We start from the raw sequence: 21,218 nt of genomic DNA on the forward strand, positions 1-21,218 counted from the left end.
GACAGAAATGTAGGCAAGACACTCATATAGATAACACAACTGTTCTTAAAAATAGAGATAACTTACTTTATGAGGTTTTTGGTGGTCTAATTTCCTGGGATCAGGAGTGGAGGAAGTTGAAGTGTGCCAGACACTTTGATAATTCTTAAGTTTGGTCCAAATGGACACAGAATACCTTGAAACAAGTGGACATAAAAGCCATGCAAAAGGTCTATAGTCTCAGCACATGCCATCTCACAGATCGGAGACATCCTCTTTGTGGACATCACCTTTCTTATGTGGTTTCAGGGAATCTTACAAAAACCGTGGTTTTGAAGGAAGGATCTGAGATTTGCGTGTGGTGCCTGGCCTTCCCCAGATACTTCCTGGTCTGAGACCTAATAAATATTTCATGTGAGGAGGCCTCTGCTGAGCTTGCTGGTTGCCATGGAGAGGTGACTGCGGTCGGAAGACAGGCCTGCAGTGACAGGAGTGATCAGGAAAGGTCATTCGGCTTCAGCTGGAGGTGACTTCCTGTTCTGGTGAGGCTTGATGGGTTTCCGTAGGGCCTCCACGTGTAACGTTCCCGGTTCCCAGTTCACGTATTGCTTTGTCTTAGAGCTTCGATTTCAGCTCTAACTGTACAATGACAGCCTTGGATATTGATACAATGAAGACAGATGTTAAGCATTGTTTCTGATATAATTGTGAAAGAATGAAGTGTTATGCTCTACAGATCGATATAGAACATCAAGAAAACCTTACCTGGCGATAGCTTTCATTTGAAGAAGCATGAACATTCTTCCTGAGTCTGACCATCCCTTCACCCATTTCTAGATCTGTTTGGAACATTTGTCATGTGTGATGTGTCTCACTTGAAAGATCAGCCAATAAATGGATGTGACTTTCATGATGATATAAAATCTCTGTATTTCATGAATATTATAAGGATGTACCGTAAGTGAGTTTTTAAATTAAGATCCTGGAGAAAGGGCCTTGCTGTGTTGTCCAGACTTACGACAAACTTCTGGGCTCTAGCCATCTGTGTTAGTTGTGTGTCTGTTGCTCTGAGTTCACACTAACCAAAGCAGCTTGGGGAGGAAAGGGGCTGTTTCAGCTTACAGCTCTCAGGTCACACGCTCCATCACTGAGGTAAATCAGGGCAGGAGCTCCCGCAGAGGCCGGGCCAGTGCTGCTTACTGGCCTGCTCCTGACTTGCTCAGCCTGCTTTCTTAGAGAATTTAGCTCTGCCAGCCCAGGGTGGTACCATACACAGTGGGTGACCCACATCAATCATTAGTCAAGAAGGTGACCTTACAGACTTGCCTACAGGCTACTCTGATGGAAGCATTAGGACTTCCTCTTCCAGCAGGGTGGTGGTTAGTGCACACTTTTAATCCCAGCAAATGTAGTTGTATCTCTGGTCTACAGAGTGAGTTTCAGGACAGCCAGGGCTACACAGAAAAACTCTTATCTTAAAAATAACAGCAGCAGCAGCAGCAGCAAGTTTCCTTTCCTCTAGATATAACTAGGCTTGTGTCAAGCTGACAAATCCAGCCAGGATTTGTGCTAGCTTACCAAATAGCTGGGACCACAGCTACACGCTACTGCGTCTCGCATAAACAACATCTTTCTGAAAAGCAGTTTGCTTCCATTTGACTACTTCTGTGGCACTACAGTGGTGTGTGTATTACAATCTTAACATTTAACAAACATACTTCGTGTTGAAAGTGGAACTGTCTAACCCTTAGTAATTTCTTTTTCTGTGGTTTCTTCTTCCTCCTTAATGTCCTGAGTAGGGTTAAATGATTGTACTGGTTATTTTTATATGGCTGTTATAAAACACCATGGCAAAGTATGGTGGTCTGGATGAGAGTGGCCCTATAAGCTCTTGTGTTTGAATACTGGATGCCCAGTGGCGGAGCTGTTTGGGAAGGGTTAGGAGGTGTGGGATTGTTGGAGGAGGTGTGGCACACACCGGGGGTGGGCTTTAAAGTTTCAAAAGCCCATACCATTCTCAGTCTCATAGATGTTGTCTCAAGGTGTGGCCTGCCTACCTACCTGCGGCCTTGCTCCCTGCCATTGATGGCTGTAGATTTTTAATTATCTAAAACTATATGCAAGGCCTCAGTAAATTCTTTCTTCATCTTCCTTGGTCATGGTGCCTTTAAACAAATTCCAACATAATATTTGTATTGGTCCTTTGGGGATTTCACACCACACACCCCTATCACATATATTTATTTCCTTGTCCTTCCCTGATGTCCCCACACTGGACGCTTGTCACCTCCCCAGCAAACACAAAGGCCATGTTGTGTTATCTATATACTCCCCAGACCATGGTCAAACTCTCAGTGGCCTGCCATTAGAGCAGAGTCCTTCCCCTCCCCCATCCCTGCCAGAAGCCATCTGTTGTGGAAAGTGACACTTCAGCAGACTGTCACAGCTTTTAAGAGTTCTCTTTCTTTGGGGGCTGGAGAGATGGCTCAGCGGTTAAGGGCATTGACTGCTCTTCCAGAGGTCCTGAGTTCAACTCCCAGCAACCACATGGTGGCTCACAACCATCTGTAATGGGTTCTGATGCCCTCTTCTGGTGTGTCTGAAGACAGCTACAGTGTACTCATATACATAAAATAAATAAATCTTAAAAAAAAAAAGAGTTCTCTTCAATGGTGTCCTATTTAGGCTGTTTCTGTGTTTTGAGGGGGTTGGTGGGATGGAGGTCGGGGTTGTCAAGTCTTCCATGCCCTTCTTTCTCCATTGTGCATCTGCAGTCACCGATGTCACTGCCAATAAGTAGCTTATTTACTCTCTGTGCTCTGCGGAAGCGTGGGTCTTGGGCTTCCACTTGGTCTCTGGCATCAGCACAGGCCAGGAACAGGACTCCTGGTTGCAGTTGGGCCATGGACCCAGACAAGGTCCTGTGATGCAACTGGGATCACAGACAACAATGTGGTGGCTTTGGGCGGCATGGACCCACGGACATCCCACCTGGCCTTTACCTTTCAGTGGCAGCTCGGGCCCAGCGTCACATCATTATGGCCCCAGGTGGCAGTATAGGCCACTCACTTTGAAGCAGCATTGTCCATAGATATGAACATGGATGGCTTCAGGCTGCAGCACAGACCTTGGACATTCATGTGGCCTTTGGTGGTAGCACGGGCCCCAGGCTTCACACAGACCCAGACATGGCCTTCTGACGCAGCCCTGGTCCAGACGTCAGGTCACGCTGTCTATTCACAGCAATAGAAAAGTAACCAGGACAACTTTAAGAAGCCTTTAATTGGACTGACTGTCCCAGACGATCAGAGTCAGGTGGAGCACAAGCATGGCAGCAGGAGGCAGAGAGCACGCTGGGAAAGACTGGAGACTGGAGCCCCAAAGCCCGTCACTGGTGACACGCTCGCCTCCTCTAACAGGGCCCAGCTGGTGTCGCAGTCGTGGTGGTGCCACAGTCTTGGAGTCTCTCCGAGGTGGGGCGATGGCTTTCCCCCTGAAGGCCGCTTGCTGCCGGAAGAGCAGGTGCTCGCTCCCTGCATCTTTCCTTAAGCTTCCCAGCCCTGCCTTTCCCAAGGTCAGTGATCAGTAGAGTGTGGCTTTGTCACCCAGACCTGGGCTGTTTTCATTTGTTACTGCTCTGTACCCGAGATCTTTTCATCTGACCCTGCATATATAAAATGAGTATTACAAACCAAACACTTAATGATAGTAAAGAAATGATCCATAAAGAAAAAAATGGAAAACAATTCTGCATGCTAACAAGATAGATGTGCTTGTCTGTAACACAGTGCAGACAGAGTTTACCCACTCACTTCCTGGTTAAACCCCAGGAATGATGGTAAGAAGTTGTTAAGAAGTCTTTGTTGGAGCTGGAGAGATGGCTCAGTGGTTAAGAGTTTAAATCCCAGCAACCATATGGTGGCTCACAACCATCCGTATGGAGATCTGATGTCCTCTTCTGGAGTGTCTGAAGACAGCTACAGTGGACTTACATATAATAAATAAATAAATAAATAAATAAATAAATAAATCTTTTTTAAAAAAGTTAAAAAAAGAGATTTTGTTTTAAAAAATGTAAGCCCTGTTTTCCTAGAGTGGAATTCTGGGTAGTTCAGATGCTGCAGTTCATACCACTGTGTCAAAGCTGAGGCTGGGTATTTCCGTGCTGTGATGTGACAATGGGCACTACAAAGTGTACACATTGTGTGTTCACACAAAGGGCTGAGTGAAGGCAGGAGCCGGACTGTGGATGGGCCTTGTAGGAGACTCCTCACAGTCATTACGTGCTTGGTTTTGAATTCCTTTTCGGTCCTTGTGTGTCAGCACACAGTGCAGGTGTGGAATTGTGTGTGCCGAGTTCTGAGTGCTTGTGAGAACACTCCAAGAAACAAGACATGAGTGTTGTGACCCCAGTTTCTTCACGACCATGGAGCTGTTCTTTGATTATCGTCCAGTGTCCCTTTCAGGTGTGGCAGGTAGGCGTGAGTTTGCTGCGGATCTTTCATTACACCTGGCTTTTGTTATTTGTTTATGTGCCTCTATGAAAACACATGGGTTTGTCCAGCTTGCTCAGCACATGCCTTCTCGTGTGATTGGACACTTTACCTACGTGACTTTTCTTAACCTTTAGAGGATTATTTGTCTGAAGCTCTAAATAAAGTTGGCTATCTCATGAGACTTTAGTTTGCCTCGTTTATCAGCTCTGTTCTCCCAGGTTACAGCATCAACTAGAACAATTGTGTATTCTGAACTCTTTACTAAGTCGCTAATACAGTCAGTTTTCAGCCTCCGTGGGATTGTGACCCACGATTGAAGAAGGTTTGACGTGGTTTAACTTAGGACCGTATAGGAGGGGCCTACCAGGAGTACCTTGCAGTGCTCCTTGGGGACCATAGTTCATCTGGCTATAATGTTAGGGGAGAAGGAACTTAGGAGGTCAGGAGCTATGTTGGCGACAGGAACTTGGTGCTAATGTGTTTTGGGTGTTCTCCGTGGGCATTAACATGTCATGGAATCAACCTAAGCTGCTTAGTCTGGTAGGGATGGTACATGCTGTGTGTAACTGCGATCCAAGGTAGAAAACGGGATTTGCCCACACAGGCTTGCATTGATGGTGGGAATATTCACCGAGCCAGGGTTGTGGGGATGGGGTGTTAAAGGAGGTGAACCAAGGTTTGCTAACATTGAGGGTGTGGGGCTCATCCATGTTTTGCAGTGCTGGGAATGGACGCACACACACACACACACACACACTCTCTCTCTCTCTGAAAATGTCTCTGCTGCTCTCCTTAAATGTCAGGAGAATAGAATAGAATGGAATAGAATAAGGTTCATTTAATGTGGGATCTTAAGTGATGCTGCTGGTGGGTTCTATGGAATTGACCTTTTCAAGAAAAACAGACTCCCCCCCCCCCCCTGCCCCCGTTTTGGAGTGGTGCTGGCATCAGAGCTGGCAGGAATGTATACTTTCCTAGAGTTCAGTACAGCTAAGTCTTTTACTAACATTGTATTGTTTAGAATTCATGACCATATGCAATTGATTCTTCCAAAAATAGGTTCCACATGGGTGTTTACGTGTGCATTCATCCGCTGAGACATGTTTCCTGTATACTGGGATACCTTAGCCGCATAATTTAGGATGGATTACTGTTCCATAGCTGGTTAATCTCCTTTAGGTCATTAACAGCTTAGAAGCTAATAAGCAGGCCCTCTAAATACTACTTTATGCCTGAAAAGAAAACAAAAAGGAGTCAATATTCCTGGGGACACTGAGATGTTTTCTTGCCTAACCAGGTGCAGCCCATGTTCCCCAGGGGTCGGGTTCTGGTGAGACTCGTTGAGTCAGGAGGGATGTTACTTCAGGGACAGTTGTAATTAGAGCTTTGCTCCATTTTGATTAAAGGATTCTAATTAACATGAGCTTTCAGTCTGGGTAAGGCTCAGGCTCCTTAACTTTCAGGGTGACTTCGGGAGAATCAGGACTTGGGTTCTGGGGAGGGTTCATGCTTTCACCACCAAAGCAAGCCAGAGGCCATGAGGCCAGCGGTGGGGCTGCGGCCCAGCCAGAGCTGAGGCAGTCTCTGCGACTTGGCGTAAAACAAAGGCAAGCTTTGCTGTGTTATATCATGCATGGCCTGGTTTTATTTTCATTTTTTTTTCTCAGACAGATAAGAAATTGGAATTGTTTGTGGTAGTTCTGAGCTGGCTCATCGCCTGCGTCACTTCATGCCCAGGCAGAGCAAGGCAGGCAGTTCTGCCTGAGCGACTGGGGTCAGGCATCTTTCAAAACACCAGGCTTCCCACTTGTAAATATACCAGGAGGATGGAGTCAACGGAAAAGACACCATGTTTACAATTGTTATTTTATTTTATTATTTTATTTTTTTTATTTTACAAGAGTAACTTTTTAATAATGAGTTTAAATCTTTACTGCAATATGATATATATATTTTTTTATTACGTATTTTCCTCAATTACATTTCCAATGCTATCCCAAAAGTCCCCCATACCCTCCCCAATTGTTATTTTATAGTTGGGCATAGTGGCACACGCCTTTAATCCCAGCACTCAGGAGGCAGAGGAAGGTGGATCTCTGAGTTTGAGGCCAGCCTGATCTACAGAGTGAGTTCCAGGTCAGCCAGACCTACACAGAGAAACTGTCTTAAAACACAAAAACGAGGACTGGAGAGATGGCTCAGTGGTTAAGAGCACTGACTGCTCTTCCAGAGGTCCTGAGTTCAATTCCCAGCAACCACATGGTGGTTCACAACCATCTGTAATGGGATCTGATGCCCTCTTCTGGTGTGTCTGAAGAGAGCAACAGTATACTCACATATATAAAAATAAATAAATCTTTAAAAGAAATACCCCACCCCCCAAAAACCCAAAACATTTATTTTGTGCTCATACTGCTCCCATGAGATGTAGTTTAACAGAATTTTGAAGGTACGATCCAGTATTGTTAGCAGTTAGTATTTGAATCCATTTTTGGTATGTGTGTGCTCATGTGTGTGCAGGTCCAAGACAGCCTTGCGTGTTCTTCAGACATCATCTACCTTGATTGTTTTTTCTTCTTGAGATGAAGTCTCACTTTGTAGCACTGGTTGGCCTGGAACTCCCTTTGTCAGCCGTTCTAAACCTTTGATCTTTGATCTCAACCTCTTTGGAGATTGGATCTTCCTCTCACAGGGGTCTCCCCAGACCATCGGAAAACACAGATATTTACATTATGATTCATAATAGTAGGACAAATTACAGTTATGAAGTAGGACGAAAATAGTTTTATGGTTGGGGTCACTACAACCTGAGGAACTGTTAAAGGGTCTCAGCATTAGCAAGGTTGAGAACTGCTGCTTTGTGTAGCTCACGCTGAGTGCGTCTGGTCCTCTGGAGGTAGAATTATAGAAAGAAGGTTGTAGGCCACCGTGTGGGTTCCAGGAACTGAGCCCAGTTCCTCTGGAAGAACCGTCAGTCCTCTCAATGGCTGAGCCACCTCTTCAGCCCCACCTTGACTTTTGAGACAGTCTCTCACTGGGTAGGGAGCTTGTGAAGTAGGCTGAAGCCCAGGGATCTGCCTCTTCTTGCCTCTGGGGTTGCAGAGGACAAACCTCTACTCCCAGGTTGCCCTGAGACAGCGTTCACCCCTGGGTTTCTGCTCAGCCCTCCTGCAATTCCCTGAGTGCCCAGAAGCTGGGGCTGCTCTGCTCCCGTCCTTCGTTCCATTAGTAGAGTTAAGGCTGAGGTTTCTATCCAGGGAAAGGTTTGCCTCTGCCTTTTAAGTTGCATCTGCTCTACAGTGGATAATTATTAACTATGTGAATCTACATCACATACTGGGCAGCTTTTAGATAGCATAGCCAGTGCGTAATTTTCAAAGTTCTAAAAGTGTGCTAATTGGAAACTCAGAAAAAAAAAATCCTTTTATTAAAACATTGTCTTAGAACGCAAGTGGGCACTGGTTTCTTCTCAGGTGACTGAAGTGTTCCTAGAGTTAGATTGTGGTGGTTAGCAGCTGCGCTCAGCTCTGAAGATACCAGAAACCGCTGAACTGTACTCCTTATAAACTGTACTCCTCAAACTGGCAGCAGTCCCCCTGCCTCATCTCCATGTGACTACAGGGCTAAGCTACCATAAGTGGCAAACTGTGTTCATTATAAAGGGTTAATATCATGGAATTGGAATTATGCTGGAGTAAGGCTGTTACTAAGAAACAAAGCTTGATCTTGTGTTACTGTGACAGTCTCCCGGCCCTCCTCCAGCTCTTTGTCCAAGGCATGGCTGGCATTTGTCGTACACAGGTTACTGTGCGTGAAAAGATACTGTGGTCCATTTTCTGATGTACTGACAGCATCTTTGAGTGTATGTAATTGTGAGGCGGCTGGGAAGTCTGAGAAGGTGCCAGCCTGTGTCTAGGAGCTTGGTGCTGTATTATTCCATGTTGGAAGGGGGTAGGGCAGGAGAGGACCACACACTCTCAGAGGCGTGCATCCCCTCTGGTAGCCTTATGCCTACTCTGCGGTAAGAGCAGTGCGTTCATGCAGCAGCTCTCTCACAAGCTGATAACGAACGCCTCCTTAGGCCCCACCTTCCAAGCACTGTTGGACTGCAGATCATTTCCAACACATGAGTTTTGGAAGACATAGTCAGACCGTAGCAAGTAAGTAGTTAAAATAATGCATAAATAGTTGAGGCGGGCTGCAGGGTGTGGTGGTGGTAGTGGTGGTTTGGGAGGGACAAAGTACACCAGAGAACCAGGGAGCCTCCAGGGGGAGGGACTCCCAGTGAGTCTGGTACAGGCCAGATGCAAGCCTTGTAGTTGAATGTTGGCTACAATAGTATTTTATGACCCAGATTACACAGGCCATTTGCATCAGGAAGCTATTTTGTTGGGGCTTAAGCTTAGGAGATGGATACATTTGGAGGACGTGAGAGAGAGGATGGTGTGGAGAGCAAGAAGTTCTTCAATCTTCACAGTGACAGGTTTGCAGTAAGGTGATAGCCAAGGAATGAGAGGAGACAGAAAGATAGAACCAGGCCATGATCAGGACAGCCATGGAGGGGCTGGCTTCTAGCCCTGAGAGTGTGATGTTCACTTCTCTTTGGGGGCTTGGGTTCAATTTTTTCTCTTGTAGTTCAGGCTGTTCTTGATGTTGAGCATCCTGTATATTTGGGGGATAAACTTTAGCTCCTGATCTTCCTGCCTCTTCTTCCAGAGTGCTGGTATTATAGGCACGGTCCCATGCCAGAGTGCTGGTACTATAGGCACGGTCCCATGCCAGAGTGCTGGTACTATAGGCACGGTCCCATGCCAGAGTGCTGGTATTATAGGCATGGTCCCATGCTGGCTCTTGGAAGTTTTGACTTTTTGGAAGTTTTCTCTGGAAAGGAGATTCATGTCATCATCTCAGGAGTCCACGTAGAAAGTGGTCGTGACCACTGCTTTGTACTTTGCAAGTTTGAACAAGTACCTTTGTAGCCCAGGTTGGCCTCAAGCTCACTATGTAGCTGAGGGTGGTTTTGATAATTGGATCCCCCTGCCTCTGCCTTCTGAGTGCTGGAATTAGAGCATGCAGCATCATTCCTGGTTCACGTGGTGCTGGAGAAAGGACCCAGCGCCTTGTGCACTTTAGGCAAGCACTGTGGTCACGGAGCCATACCCCCACCCTCACTGCATCTTGAACTTGTGTCTGGCATGTAGAAATCCGTTATTTTGTCCAGTCGTGTAACTGATGTGATTTTGTGCACATTATTCCTATATAATTTCCCTCCCAGCCCCAGCTTGCTATCTTAGAGAACTTGAACCGCCAGCTAGGGTGGCACTACCCATAATGACTGGGCCCTCCCCCATCAATCATTAATTAAGAAAATGTCTTACAGGCGTGCCTACAGCTCATCTTATGGAGGCAATTTCCTAATTGAGGCTCCTTCCTCTCAGGTGCCTTTAACTTGTGACATAAAATCAACACACTCAACTGTTATTTTAAGTAATGTTTTCAGTTTCTTTTGACACTGTTGGGCAGTTGGCTGTACAGCAGTTTTCATTTCTTGATGTGAGCAGTCTGCCACATGTGTCTGGCCTCTGGGCTGGCCTCGGGGCCATGCTGGCTGTCAGCTGCATTCTTTGCTGCTATCAGATAGGCTCTTGAACACAAGAAAACATTATGTGTGGTTTCCCTCAGGTTGGGTTCAGCTGACTTCTTAGAAAATGGTAAAAGCAGGAAAGGCCATGTTTTGGAGAAAAAGTAGCCATGCAGGACTTAATCAGTGTCCCTGTGCTCTGCAGGGAGCTTGTTATGATATCTGCATTACCCAGGGCTGGAGGGCACTGGTGTAATTCCATTGCTGGGAAGACTGAGACAGATTCCTGTGATTTGAGTCAATTCTGGTTTACGTGAAATCAGGGCAGCCATGGTGACATTGAAGACTTTACCCTAATAAACTCAAATCAGCCTGGTGGCACATACCTTTAATTCCAGTGCTGTAGAGGCAGAGAGGCAGAGGTAGAATCTGTGAGTTCGAGGCCAGCCTGGTGTATAGAGCCAGTTCCAGGATGGCTAGAGCTACACAGAGAAACATTGTCTTGGATAACCCAACCCAACCCAACCCAACCAAACCAGTAACCAGCCAACCCATTAACTAACCAACCAACCAATCAACAAAACAAAACAAATCAGCCAGCCAGCCAGCCAGTCAGTCAATGAAGTGTTTGTCTTCTCAGCCACCATGTTCCGTCTTCTCTACCTTGACACCCTATAGCTAAGTCCTTCCCTCGTGCCTCCTGCTGCTCTGACCTCCTCAGGTCACGGAGATCTTGAGGCCTCTGCTTGTTGAGCTCACGCATGTCACCTTGGCTTCTCCTCGGGAGGCATGGGCCTTTGGTGTCTTCACTGAAGAGCTCAGATAGACTTGGGTTGGTGGACTTTCCCTGTCAAGCCTAGCTTTGGTGCATGGATGGATGAAGCCACTGGTAGGGTGGCGGTACCTCTACCTATAGGAGATTAAAATGGTGTACTCGGCAAGATTTCCTAAAAGGATGGCCTGGTCTGACTAGAAAGCTGTTCTGTAGAAAGCCGTGGTGTCCCAGATCCACTCGGTGAAGCTTTTGGAGGAGATACAATGCAGACACACAGTGCAGGGCGGCATGGGAAGGTAACAGTTGGTGTAGTTGCTTCAGGTTCCACCAATTCAAGTTGTCAACCACAGGAGCCTGTAGGGGACACTTCACATTCATGCCCAACACTACCGGTACGGATCCTGCAAAAATAATTGTACAATCTTAAAATTCCTGTCCCCCACTTACTTATATTCCAGTCTCCTGATCCCTGGCAGCCAGGTGGTCAAGACTGATTTTTTTTTTTTCTTCCTTGAGACAGGGTTTCTCTATGTAGCCCTGGCTGTCCTGGAACTCACTCTGTAGACCAAGCTGGCCTTGAACTCAGAAATCCGCCTGCCTCTGCCTCCCAAGCGCTGGGATTAAAGGCGTGTGCCACTACAGCCTGTCTTGGTCTCCATAGTTTTGCTTCCTGTGGAATGTTGAGCTGTTGTAACATGACTGACTTCTGTCACTTAGTAATGCCTGTCTGTTTACAGTTCCTTCATACATCTGTCCATGATTTGTTGGGTGGCCCTGACCTCTCTAGTGCCTACCAATGTTCCATTGTCTGCTCATTATTATTATATTATTCTGCCATCTGCTGGAAGATAGCTCTGTGCAGTTGAGGGTAACCATGACTAAAGCTATGATGATTACAGGGTGGAAACACGTGTTGTACCCTTTCTGTTCACAGCATCTGTTTTCTGGGTGACAACTGCCTTCCTTCCCTGCGACATCCTGACCAGCTCTGCCTCACCCCAGACTTGATGACCTGTACTGTTCTGTATGACGATGGGAATGACTTTCTCCAGTCATATCCTTCCTCTCCTTCTCTCCCACTTTCCCTCCCTCCCTCCTCTCCCTCCTCCTCCCTCTGTCTTTCCCCCCATCCCTTCCTTTCTCCATAGAGAGGGTCTTCCAATATAGCTCTGACTGTTCGGGAACTCATTATGTAGAGCAGGCTGGGCTCTCAAACTCCAAGAGCTCCTCCTGCTTCTGATTCCTAAGTGCTGCGGTTAAAGGTGTGCGCCACAGTGCCTGGGATGCCGTGTGTGGAGCCCAGTGCTTTCAATTCCATCTATGCTGCTCTGATTCAGTGCCATTTGTGTTTTTGTTTTTGGGCAGCCAACACCATGATGTTCATCTGGGGGTAAGAAGAGAAATTTACAAAATCTACCTGAAAATCTATATGTCTGTTAGTAGGCTTATGTTATAGCTTGCTATAGTAATACTCTCCAAAAGCTCGGTACCTATGAACAATTCTTTTTCTTTAGGCTAGAACCTACTACCCTGGTAGCTGCGGGGGAAGCTGGGAAATGTAGTTTTGCTGTGTAGACACATGGCCACATCTAGCTTCAGGGGATACTGGGTAATGTAGTTTAAGCTGTGTAGTCATATGGCTCTTCAGGGGATACTGGGTAATGTAGTCTAGCTGTGTAGGCACATGGCCACATCTAGCTGCAAGGGAACAAGCAATGTAGTCTGGCTGTGTACATAGGAATAAGAGGCTTATTGGTCTGGTTCTAGGCCATATTAGGTGAGATTATTGCCATACAAAGTATTGTCTCTGATGGATGATATGGCTGCCAAGTTCTTGATACTTTTTTTGGGAAAGTGATTATCTTTAAAAAAAAAAATTCTTCTTACTGTGCGTGCCTGGAGGGGTTTCTGTGTGTGTGTGTGTGTGTGTGTGTGTGTGCATGTGTGTGTGTGTCTGTGTGTGTGCGTGTGTGCGCACGCACCTGTGGAGGTCAGGGAACAGCTTTCAGGAATTACTCTCTCCTTCCACTTTATGTGGGCTCTGGGGCTCAAGTACAGGTCATCAAGTTTTCAAGGCAGGCGTTTGACCTGCTGAGCCCCCTCGCTGGCCCTGGGAAGCATTTTTCTATGATGGTGCCTCCTTCCCCAAGCCTCTGTGGTCTTTTCTCTAATGCTAAGAGAGACTTCGGTAATAAATTAGGCCTACCTAATATATAGTATTAGAGAAATAGTTGAGAGGAAGCCATCAATGTCTTCACAGTAATTAATGCAGGTATGGTAGTTAGATACTTTCACGATGTCAGGCCTGTACTTGCTAGCCATTGGCTTGAAGGTGATCGTCGCTGTGGCTTTGGTAGTCCGCTCTTGTTTTAAGAGGGAAAGGGTGTGTAATGTGGAGCTGGGTAAGGCATTTCTCTACCAGAGAGACATGCTATAAGAAATAAAACTTTTAAAAATAAAATTCAAGAGGAAAATGGCAGTTAGTTTCTTTGTTTTGAGTGACTTGGGTGGGTCCCAAGCTCGTGGTGGTGTTGAGAGGCCTTGAGCCCTCCTGCCTTTACCTGCAGAGTCTGGGCTTACAGGGAACCGTTCGCTGCGCCTCCAGGCTGTGCTGTGGTTTTTCTCAATGGCGGACCTCTGGATCCAGCCCGCAGAGTTCTGTGGTCTGCAGTGCTCGCTCATTTTGGGGGCAGTTTGCTGTGCCTCAGCTTGCCGGTGACTGGAGTTTGTGGTCGACATTAATTTTCAGTAAGTGCCCACTATTCTGAGAAACTCCACTTCTCAGGGAGGGCGGCTTCATCCGGGGCGCCAGGGGCCGGGAATAGCTTTGTAAGTGGCACGGAAGTTTTTCCTAATGACAGTTAAGTCCACCGCTGAGTTTCTCCTCTCAAGCCTGGCAGTCGGAGGTTTTGGATCTCTGCTGAGCACTCTTTAAAGTCAGCCAATTGGCAACATTCAGCTCCGACAATCTCTTTATCTCCTGATAATCTCCCCAGGCAGACCATGGTGCTCTCAGATACACCATTAACAGCCTTAGACTAGCTTTCACCCCTTTTTTCTAGGCACTTTGTATTTTTATAATTCAAGACCCGAAATAGTTACAGGAAGGTAGGCAGGTAGATGTTTACATAGCAGTTTGTGAATCATCGTCGGAGGAGAACAAACACACGCCATAGCCAAACTCCTTTGGCTACACAGTCCCGTATGTCCAAGCATATCTGTTTAGAAGGTGCTGGTGAAACGCAGGCCAGATAGTGTGCCAGCTAACAACAGAAGCGTTTCAGCTCTGGGGTGTCCCCAAGGCTTCTTGTGTTGAAGACAAGGTACTGAGACAGGTAAGGTCATGGAGAGTGTTCCCTTCAAGGGAATCGTGGGACCCCAGCTATTTCTTTCTCTCTCTCTCTCTCTCTCTCTCTCTCTCTCTCTCTCTCTCTCCCTCCCTCCCTCCCTCCCTCCCTCCCTCCCTCCCTCTCCCCATCCTGGCTTTCAGCTGTAAACTGGGCAGCCTGCCTTTACCACTGTCGTACTGCAGGATGAGAGAGTTCACCAAATCTGTGAGCCAAAACTCTTTCCTCTAGGTCCCTAATGTAACAATGGGTCCATGCATCTGTAAGTGAGATTTAGTGCACTCTGATGCTCACACAGACACGACATTACCTAGGACACAGTGTGCCCCCTAGCCAAGTGACAAAGGACTGGGAAGTCAAGGCCTCCTCTCAGATGGCTCATCAGCTACTAGTTGAAGTTGACTCTGGCTGCTTCCTCATTGTGTATGGGTATGTGCACACCCACGGTGTTCTTATTTTCCAAAGTCATCTGAAGGAAGTTGCATATGCTAGGCCCCAGATCTCTCAAGACTTCAGTATTTCTCGGGGTGTGTGTGTGTGTGTGTGTGTGTGTGTGTGTGTGTGAGGGGGGTAGCTGTTCTCTCAGACAACAGTAGTCTGTGGGCACTTCCAATTTTAGATCTGCCTGTCTATCTGTCTTTTGTGGTGCTGCATATCAAACTCAGAAACATATGCAGTTGGCAAGTATCACACCACTGAGCTACACCCCCAGCACTTTTTTTTTTTGAGACTGACTCTCAGTGTGAACTTCAGATTGACTTTGAACTCTGTAACCCGGGCTGCTATGGAATCCTGGTCCTTCTGTCTCAGCCTCCAGAATGAAAGGATCGCTCTCAGGCTGGTGCTGCCATACCTGGTCAAAGATGGGGTGTTTTCTTCCTTCATTATAGGACAAATTCTATGATTAAGTATAATATTTAGTTAGCACTGTTTGGTCTTCTTTAATACAGATCATTGTTATAGTCTTTACGTAGCTTTGGCAAGGTTGATGTTTTCTTTGAAGAATGCTGCCCTGAGCTCTCTAAGGGCAGAATTAAATGAATGTCTCTGGCATTGGTTTCCTTTTGGGCAGCCCTGTACTCTTACCTTGAGGTACCTTTCAGGGGCCTGCCATAAAAGGTCCTACTTTTGGACATACGTGACTCACATATAGAGGGACTATTCCGACCCACCAGGCTATGCACAAACAGGTAGACATAAACTTGATTTTCTTTTAAGTTCTTTGCCCAACTTGCCTTTCTGCTTGGGAAACTGAAGGTTTCAGGCCCCCAGCACACGCCTCACTCCCTACTCCTAGCAGATCTCTGCACTGTCCTTGGGCGCCCTCTGCAGGTGATGCTCTGCATGAGCAAGTGTCTGAGGTTGTTAGATACCCCACTCCCTCTTCTTGTGGTGGCCGGCTCCCTAAAACAGGTTTGTCAGGACCGGAAAGATGGCTCAGAGGGAAGAGCAATGTCTGCTCTTCCGGTGAACCCTGGGCCACCACCCTCTACAACTCCAGTTCAGGGAATCCAGTGCCCTCCTCTAGCCTCTGTGGACACCAGGCATGCATGTTGTGCACAGACATGCATGCAGGCAAAACACTGATACATATGACATAAAAAGAAGTACATCTTTAAGGAAATTGTTTGATTACTAATATATCAAGAGTGTTTTCTTGGGACTGGAGAGTTTGCTCAGTGGTTAAGAGCAGCTGTTTCTGTAAAGGCCCCAGGTTTTGTTCCCAGCACTCCCATGGAGGCTCAACACCTCCTTGGGCACCAGAAATGCATGTGTTCACAGATACACATGCAGTGAAACTCTTACACAAATTCACAGAATGTAAAAACTAAAAAGTTATATTCCATGGTAAATATGTATTTTTCCCAGTGCCATGTTACTATCTGTGTGTGTTCTGCTGCACACACCTGTTCCCTTTAGCATTTAAGCCACCCACTCAGAAGGCAGTTGTGTTGTTTCTCAGGTTTGGTCTAAAATGGGCATCTTCTGTAAGTATACTGTGTGTAATATCGTGTAGATTATGACAACTTGGTAGATGAATCAGATAAGTATAAAATATAGAGAAAAGATAGGTAAAATAGAGAGGTAAATCTATAGAGGAAAATCAAGTCTGAGAAAACACTGGACAAGCTGAGGTGGTGCAGGCAGTAATCCAGGCAGGCCCTCAGGAGGCCCTGGTAGGGATGCTCCGTGTTAGAGGCCAGCCTGTGCTAGATGGTGAAACCTTGTCTCACAACAACAACAACAACAACAATCAACCAACCAAGGGCTGGTGACACAGCTCGGTGATAGGGTGTGCAAGCCTGTGGGTTTGATCCATAGCACCCCAAAACCAACCAACACTTAAACTTTGGAAAATCAAGTTGGTTGGAACCCAGTGCCAGTTGTATGATAGTGAGAAAAGAGGAAGTGAGTACCCAGAGCCCTTGACACTGGCTCCAGCCCCAAGAGGAGCAGACTCGTTGGGATCACTGTACATGCAGGGGCTCGAATTGTGTGGTACCGTTCCTTTCTTTCCCAGTCGGGTCACTGGTCTCTCCCCTCTTGGCCCTGGCCCCTCTCATCAGTGTCAAACAGCTCCGGCTCCAGCGAAGGCCACTGTCTTCTGCTGCTCAGTAAGTGTGTTCGGGATGGTGCTGACGGGCTGTTCAGGTCAGCTAGCTACCCTTAGGCCCACTTCTGAGCAACTCTGTATGTCTGGGCCACATCGGAAACAGGAGATCAAGTGGGGACTCAGGTGGTCTTTTTGCAGAGCTAATGATCTAAGTGGTCAGGAATTCTTCAAGGGAAAGACACAGACAAGGCAGAAGATGGCCACCCTGGGGCCTCAAGAGCACTCGTGGCAGATCGCAGAAGGGTGTGGCCGAGGACAAAGATGTGTGGCTTGCGGTGGACAGCTCTCCATGTACTACTGACTAGAATCCATGTGAGGTCGGAACTGGGAGATTTGGGTGAAAATAATGCCAATTTTGAAGTATTTTCCAGACAGCCCTGTGGAAGTACCTTTTGCGCAGGGCCAGCTCTTCCTTGGGCTAGGTAGCTGTCTTAGTCAGGATTTCTCTTCCTGCACAAACATCATGACCAAGAAGCAAGTTGGGGAGGAAAGGGTTTATTCAGCTTACACTTCCATACTGCTGTTCAAAATCACCAAGGAAGTCAGGACTGGAACTCAAACAGGTCAGGAAGCAGGAACTGATGCAGAGGCCATGGAGGGATGTTCTTTACTGGCTTGCTTCCCCTGGCTTGCTCAGCCTTCTCTCTTATAGAACCAAGACTACCAGCCCAGAGATGGTCCCACCCACAAGGGGCCCTTCCCCCTTGATCACTAATTGAGAAAATGCCTTACAGTTGGAGCTCATGGAGGCATTTCCTCAACTGAAGCTCCTTTCTCTGTGATAACTCCAGCTGTGTCAAGTTGACACACAACCAGGCAGTACAGTAGCCATTCAGGAAATGGAAGGGCCTGCTGTGGCCCCGAGGCTTCCCTGATGCTTGCTTGGCTGGGCCCAGGGCTTTCTGAGCATCCTTTCCTGTTGTCTGTGTGCACCACTGCACTGTGCACACGGCACAGAGGGGCCTGTACAGCAGTCCTGTCTGTCATTTCCACCCGGCTGTCAGGACTCCACACCTGACAGGCAGGTGCTTTCTGTTCAGCCTCACCGCTTCTCCTAATGTTTCCGTTTGATGCTCTCTTTGTCTACTTCAGCATCCTTGAGTTTGTTCCGTATAAAAGCACATAGTACATGTAAAGGCTTAGTTATTTATCCTTCTGGCTCTTTTATTGATCGAGTCCCAAGCTACATTCCTAGTCTTTTATTTTTTTCAGCCCCACTCTCTGTTATCCAGACCACAAACCCGCCATTCCAGGAACCCACGCTTGTCCTTTCTGGGGCTGCTTGGCTGTGTTCGCCATTCTCAGGGCTGCAATGTCTGATCTGGGTCTGCCCGAAGATAGGAAGGGGAGCTGTTCTCCAGAGCTGGGACTCGTGGCACTGACCTAAAAGGGGCTTTAGCAGGTCAGACTTTTAGACAGTTACTTAGATTCTTAGCCCTCATATTTGAAAATAAGGCTGTTTTTATTCTCCACTGGTTATAAAGTCCCATACTCAGGTAAGGCCGGCAGAAATGTAACCATGAGGTCTGGCTGGCAGAGAGTTCTTCACAGGTGAGTGCCGTGGGTGGGAAAGAGATGGGAGATGGGAGAAGAGACTTCGGAGAAGAGGTGATGGTCTTGAAGGATGGTGCATGGCCTCAGCTAGAGAAAACACAGTACAGCAGTTTGGGTACAGGATGCAGTGTGGATGTTACCAGAGACTGTAGTGTGTCTGTGGCAGAGCTAGGTGACCTTTTGACAGGAAGGAGGCTAGAACAGCAGGTGCCCAGACACCTTCCTACTAACCCTGACTGGGCCGTCAGAGGGAATGACATAGTGGACTGTAGAAAACCTGACTTTTGAAAGAAAACAGAATTATTGTCCTTTCTGTGCAGGGCTTCACTACAGAGCCCAGGCTGCAGTAGTCCTCCTGCCTCAGCCTCTCTGGTTCTGGGATTTCAAGGATGAGCCATTGCAGCTCTGACAATTAATGATTTCAGTTAAACAGCAAGCATTGTAACTGCCAAAATCTGGGTGTCTTTAAGAAGGAAACGATACATATTTTTGATAAAAATAAATTCTCAAAAAGTTTAAATTAGACAAAGGCATTCCATAGAGTACACAGGACTACCTAAAAAGAACAGAAATGAGAATCAGTTGTAAATTGACATGAATATGGATCATCTTAGAGATTTTGAAGTCTAGTCATACACTGAAATTTTTGCTCATCATTAAAACGTTTTGCTTTTGGGGGCTGGAGAGATGGCCCTGGGGTTAAGATTGTTTACTGCTCTTACAGAGGACCCAGGTTCAGTTCCCCGACTTCATATAGTGCGTCATAACTGCCTGTTACTCCAGTCCGAGGGGATTCTTTGAGATGGGGTCTCCCATTGAAGTCCAAGCTAGCTTCATGGCAATCCCCCTGTCTCAGGTTTCTGAGTAATGTGATTATGGCATGAGCCACCATTTCTGGCTTGACCTATTTCCTCCTTTTAACTTAGTTCCACCAAGGACCTGCAAGTGCTGTTGGGTCACAGCAATAGCCATGGAGAGAGCATGAGCAGGTTCTCTGGAGGCCTGGGATGGAGGAAGTGAACTTGGTGATTGAAAAGTTTTACAAGCAAGCTCCCTTTCTGTCTGAAGGGTGTGCCAAAGGAACAAGTTCTTTGTAGAGCCCTCAGGGTGTGCCTGACTTTGTGTAAACAAGGGAGCTGGAGCTCCCCCCCCCCCCCCCCCCCCGGGGAGCTGTGGGAGTTTCAGCACCTTCCCCCCCAACCCCCCCCAGGGAGGCGGTGGGGGCTACCTGCATCTTCCAGCTACTTCCTATGAAAACCTCATTCTTTCAAAAAGAGTCAGTTTAAAATTTTTTGACAGTTATTCAGATTCTGCTTTAGGAAAAAAAAATCGATGATGGGTCTAGCTTTATTTTTGTATTAGGTTCTGCTTAAAAGGCTGCTTGCTAACACGGGATGCCAAGCTCTCAGAATCCTGTATAATATAGGGTGCAAGAAAAGAATCACCCAGATGGCATTTTCGGGGAGATTACTGACAGATAATCCTCTCTTGTCCTAGAAGATTAAGTCTGCCCTGCCGAGGATGTGGTCAGATGACCTGTCTAAAAAAGTTGTATTTTAAGCAATATTCGTGCCAGTATCTAGTGAACGGGGCTGCAGAATGGGGGGCCTCCTTTGTGTACAGAGGGAAGGCCACTCCCTCTGCCCCGGTTATTCTTTGTCCAGTGAATTAGCAACAGGTGGCGACTAGGGCCCTCCTAAGGGAGGAGTCACTACAGATCTGCTTGCCAGGGCCGGAGCTGGGCGGGGCTTCAAGCCCGGTTCCTCTGGGCCGGAGCTGGGCGGGGCTTTAAGCCCGGTTCCTCTTCTCACCTGGGCTGCACCGGTCAGCCGCACCTCCCTCAGCCCCGGGCTCCCAGGCGGCTGCAGCGCCATGCTCGCCTCGCTCGCTGCCTTCATCTGGCATGGATGGTAGAGATATGGAGTTGTATGATGATTATCAGTCCCCCTTTGATTTTGATTCTGGAGTGAACAAGAACTACCTCTACCTCTCTCCAAGCGGGAACACCTCACCGCCTGGTTCACCTACACAGAACGTTGGTAACTATTGATTTTGTGTAGTGAGTTCCCTCTGCTGTGTTCTGAATAACTGGTTCAACATGGGAAGTTATTTTTGGTTGTTAACTATTTAGAGTGGGACAATGAATTTTAAAGTTGGCACCGTTTGTTTCTATGCCCCTTAGAGGTCTGTGGATGTGTGCAGTGATGGTGAATGACACGGAGGGTCTTGGGGTCAAATAGTGGGTACAGTTTTAAAATCTGCCTAGGCTGCGTCTTAGTAAAGGGTGCTTAGGCATACAACCATTCACCACACTCAAGGGCCTGGTGAGTGTGATATGATAACACCACAATTATCAAGGTGAAGATAGGCTTGGATTTTCCCTCGAGAGACCAAAAGCCATTTAGACAAATAGCTATGTACACCTCACAGTTTCCAAAAGGGAAAATGAAAGACCAGCACACCTTTGGAAGCAGCTGCTTCTTCCCATGTGGGACATCGATTTGTTCACAAGGCGGGAACCAGGCGGTGACAGTCTGAGTTGATCCCACATAGGGTCCAGCAGAAGTGGGGACGGCCTCCTTCCCAGCTGGCAGGAAGGATCCTATTGCTTGCCCAGAAGATGAGATGGCTTCATGAACTCCTCTGTCAGAGTCAAGGAAGCAACTTGGCTTTCCCAGAAGAAGTTAATTATTTCCTTACTGTGGAGAATTGGTTACGTTTTGTTCCTTTTAAACAGTAGAGCTTGGGAAACCTGGAAAACAGTGAAGGATGGACTGTGGCACCTCTGATCCAAGCTGCTGGGGGTTTGGACGTTTTCAGGGCACAGGTGTGTGCTAACACAGCATGCTTCAATGCTTGGTTATAGCAGCCA

At 47.1% G+C, this 21,218-nt stretch overlaps 1 protein-coding gene across 7 annotated transcripts in view; it reads left to right on the plus strand.

The window, feature by feature from the left end:
* Positions 1 to 21,218, plus strand: part of Tpd52 (tumor protein D52) — a 77,621-nt gene that overhangs the window by 23,831 nt on the left and 32,572 nt on the right. The window contains exon 3 of one of the 7 annotated variants that reach the window (XM_085836029.1): positions 18,697 to 18,731. The exons of 4 other annotated variants lie outside the window; for them this stretch is intronic. In XM_085836029.1, coding sequence (XP_085692155.1) covers positions 18,697 to 18,731 — 35 coding nt within the window. Of the gene's footprint in view, positions 1 to 18,696; positions 18,732 to 20,150; positions 20,386 to 21,218 lie in introns of those variants that run through there. 2 more of the 7 variants (XM_021158049.3, XM_021158050.3) reach the window with 2 other exon arrangements.

The sequence above is a fragment of the Mus caroli genome, unplaced genomic scaffold (genome assembly GCF_978045245.1).
Source record: "Mus caroli unplaced genomic scaffold, Mus_caroli_1 scaffold_3, whole genome shotgun sequence".
Taxonomy (NCBI): Eukaryota; Metazoa; Chordata; class Mammalia; order Rodentia; family Muridae; genus Mus; species Mus caroli.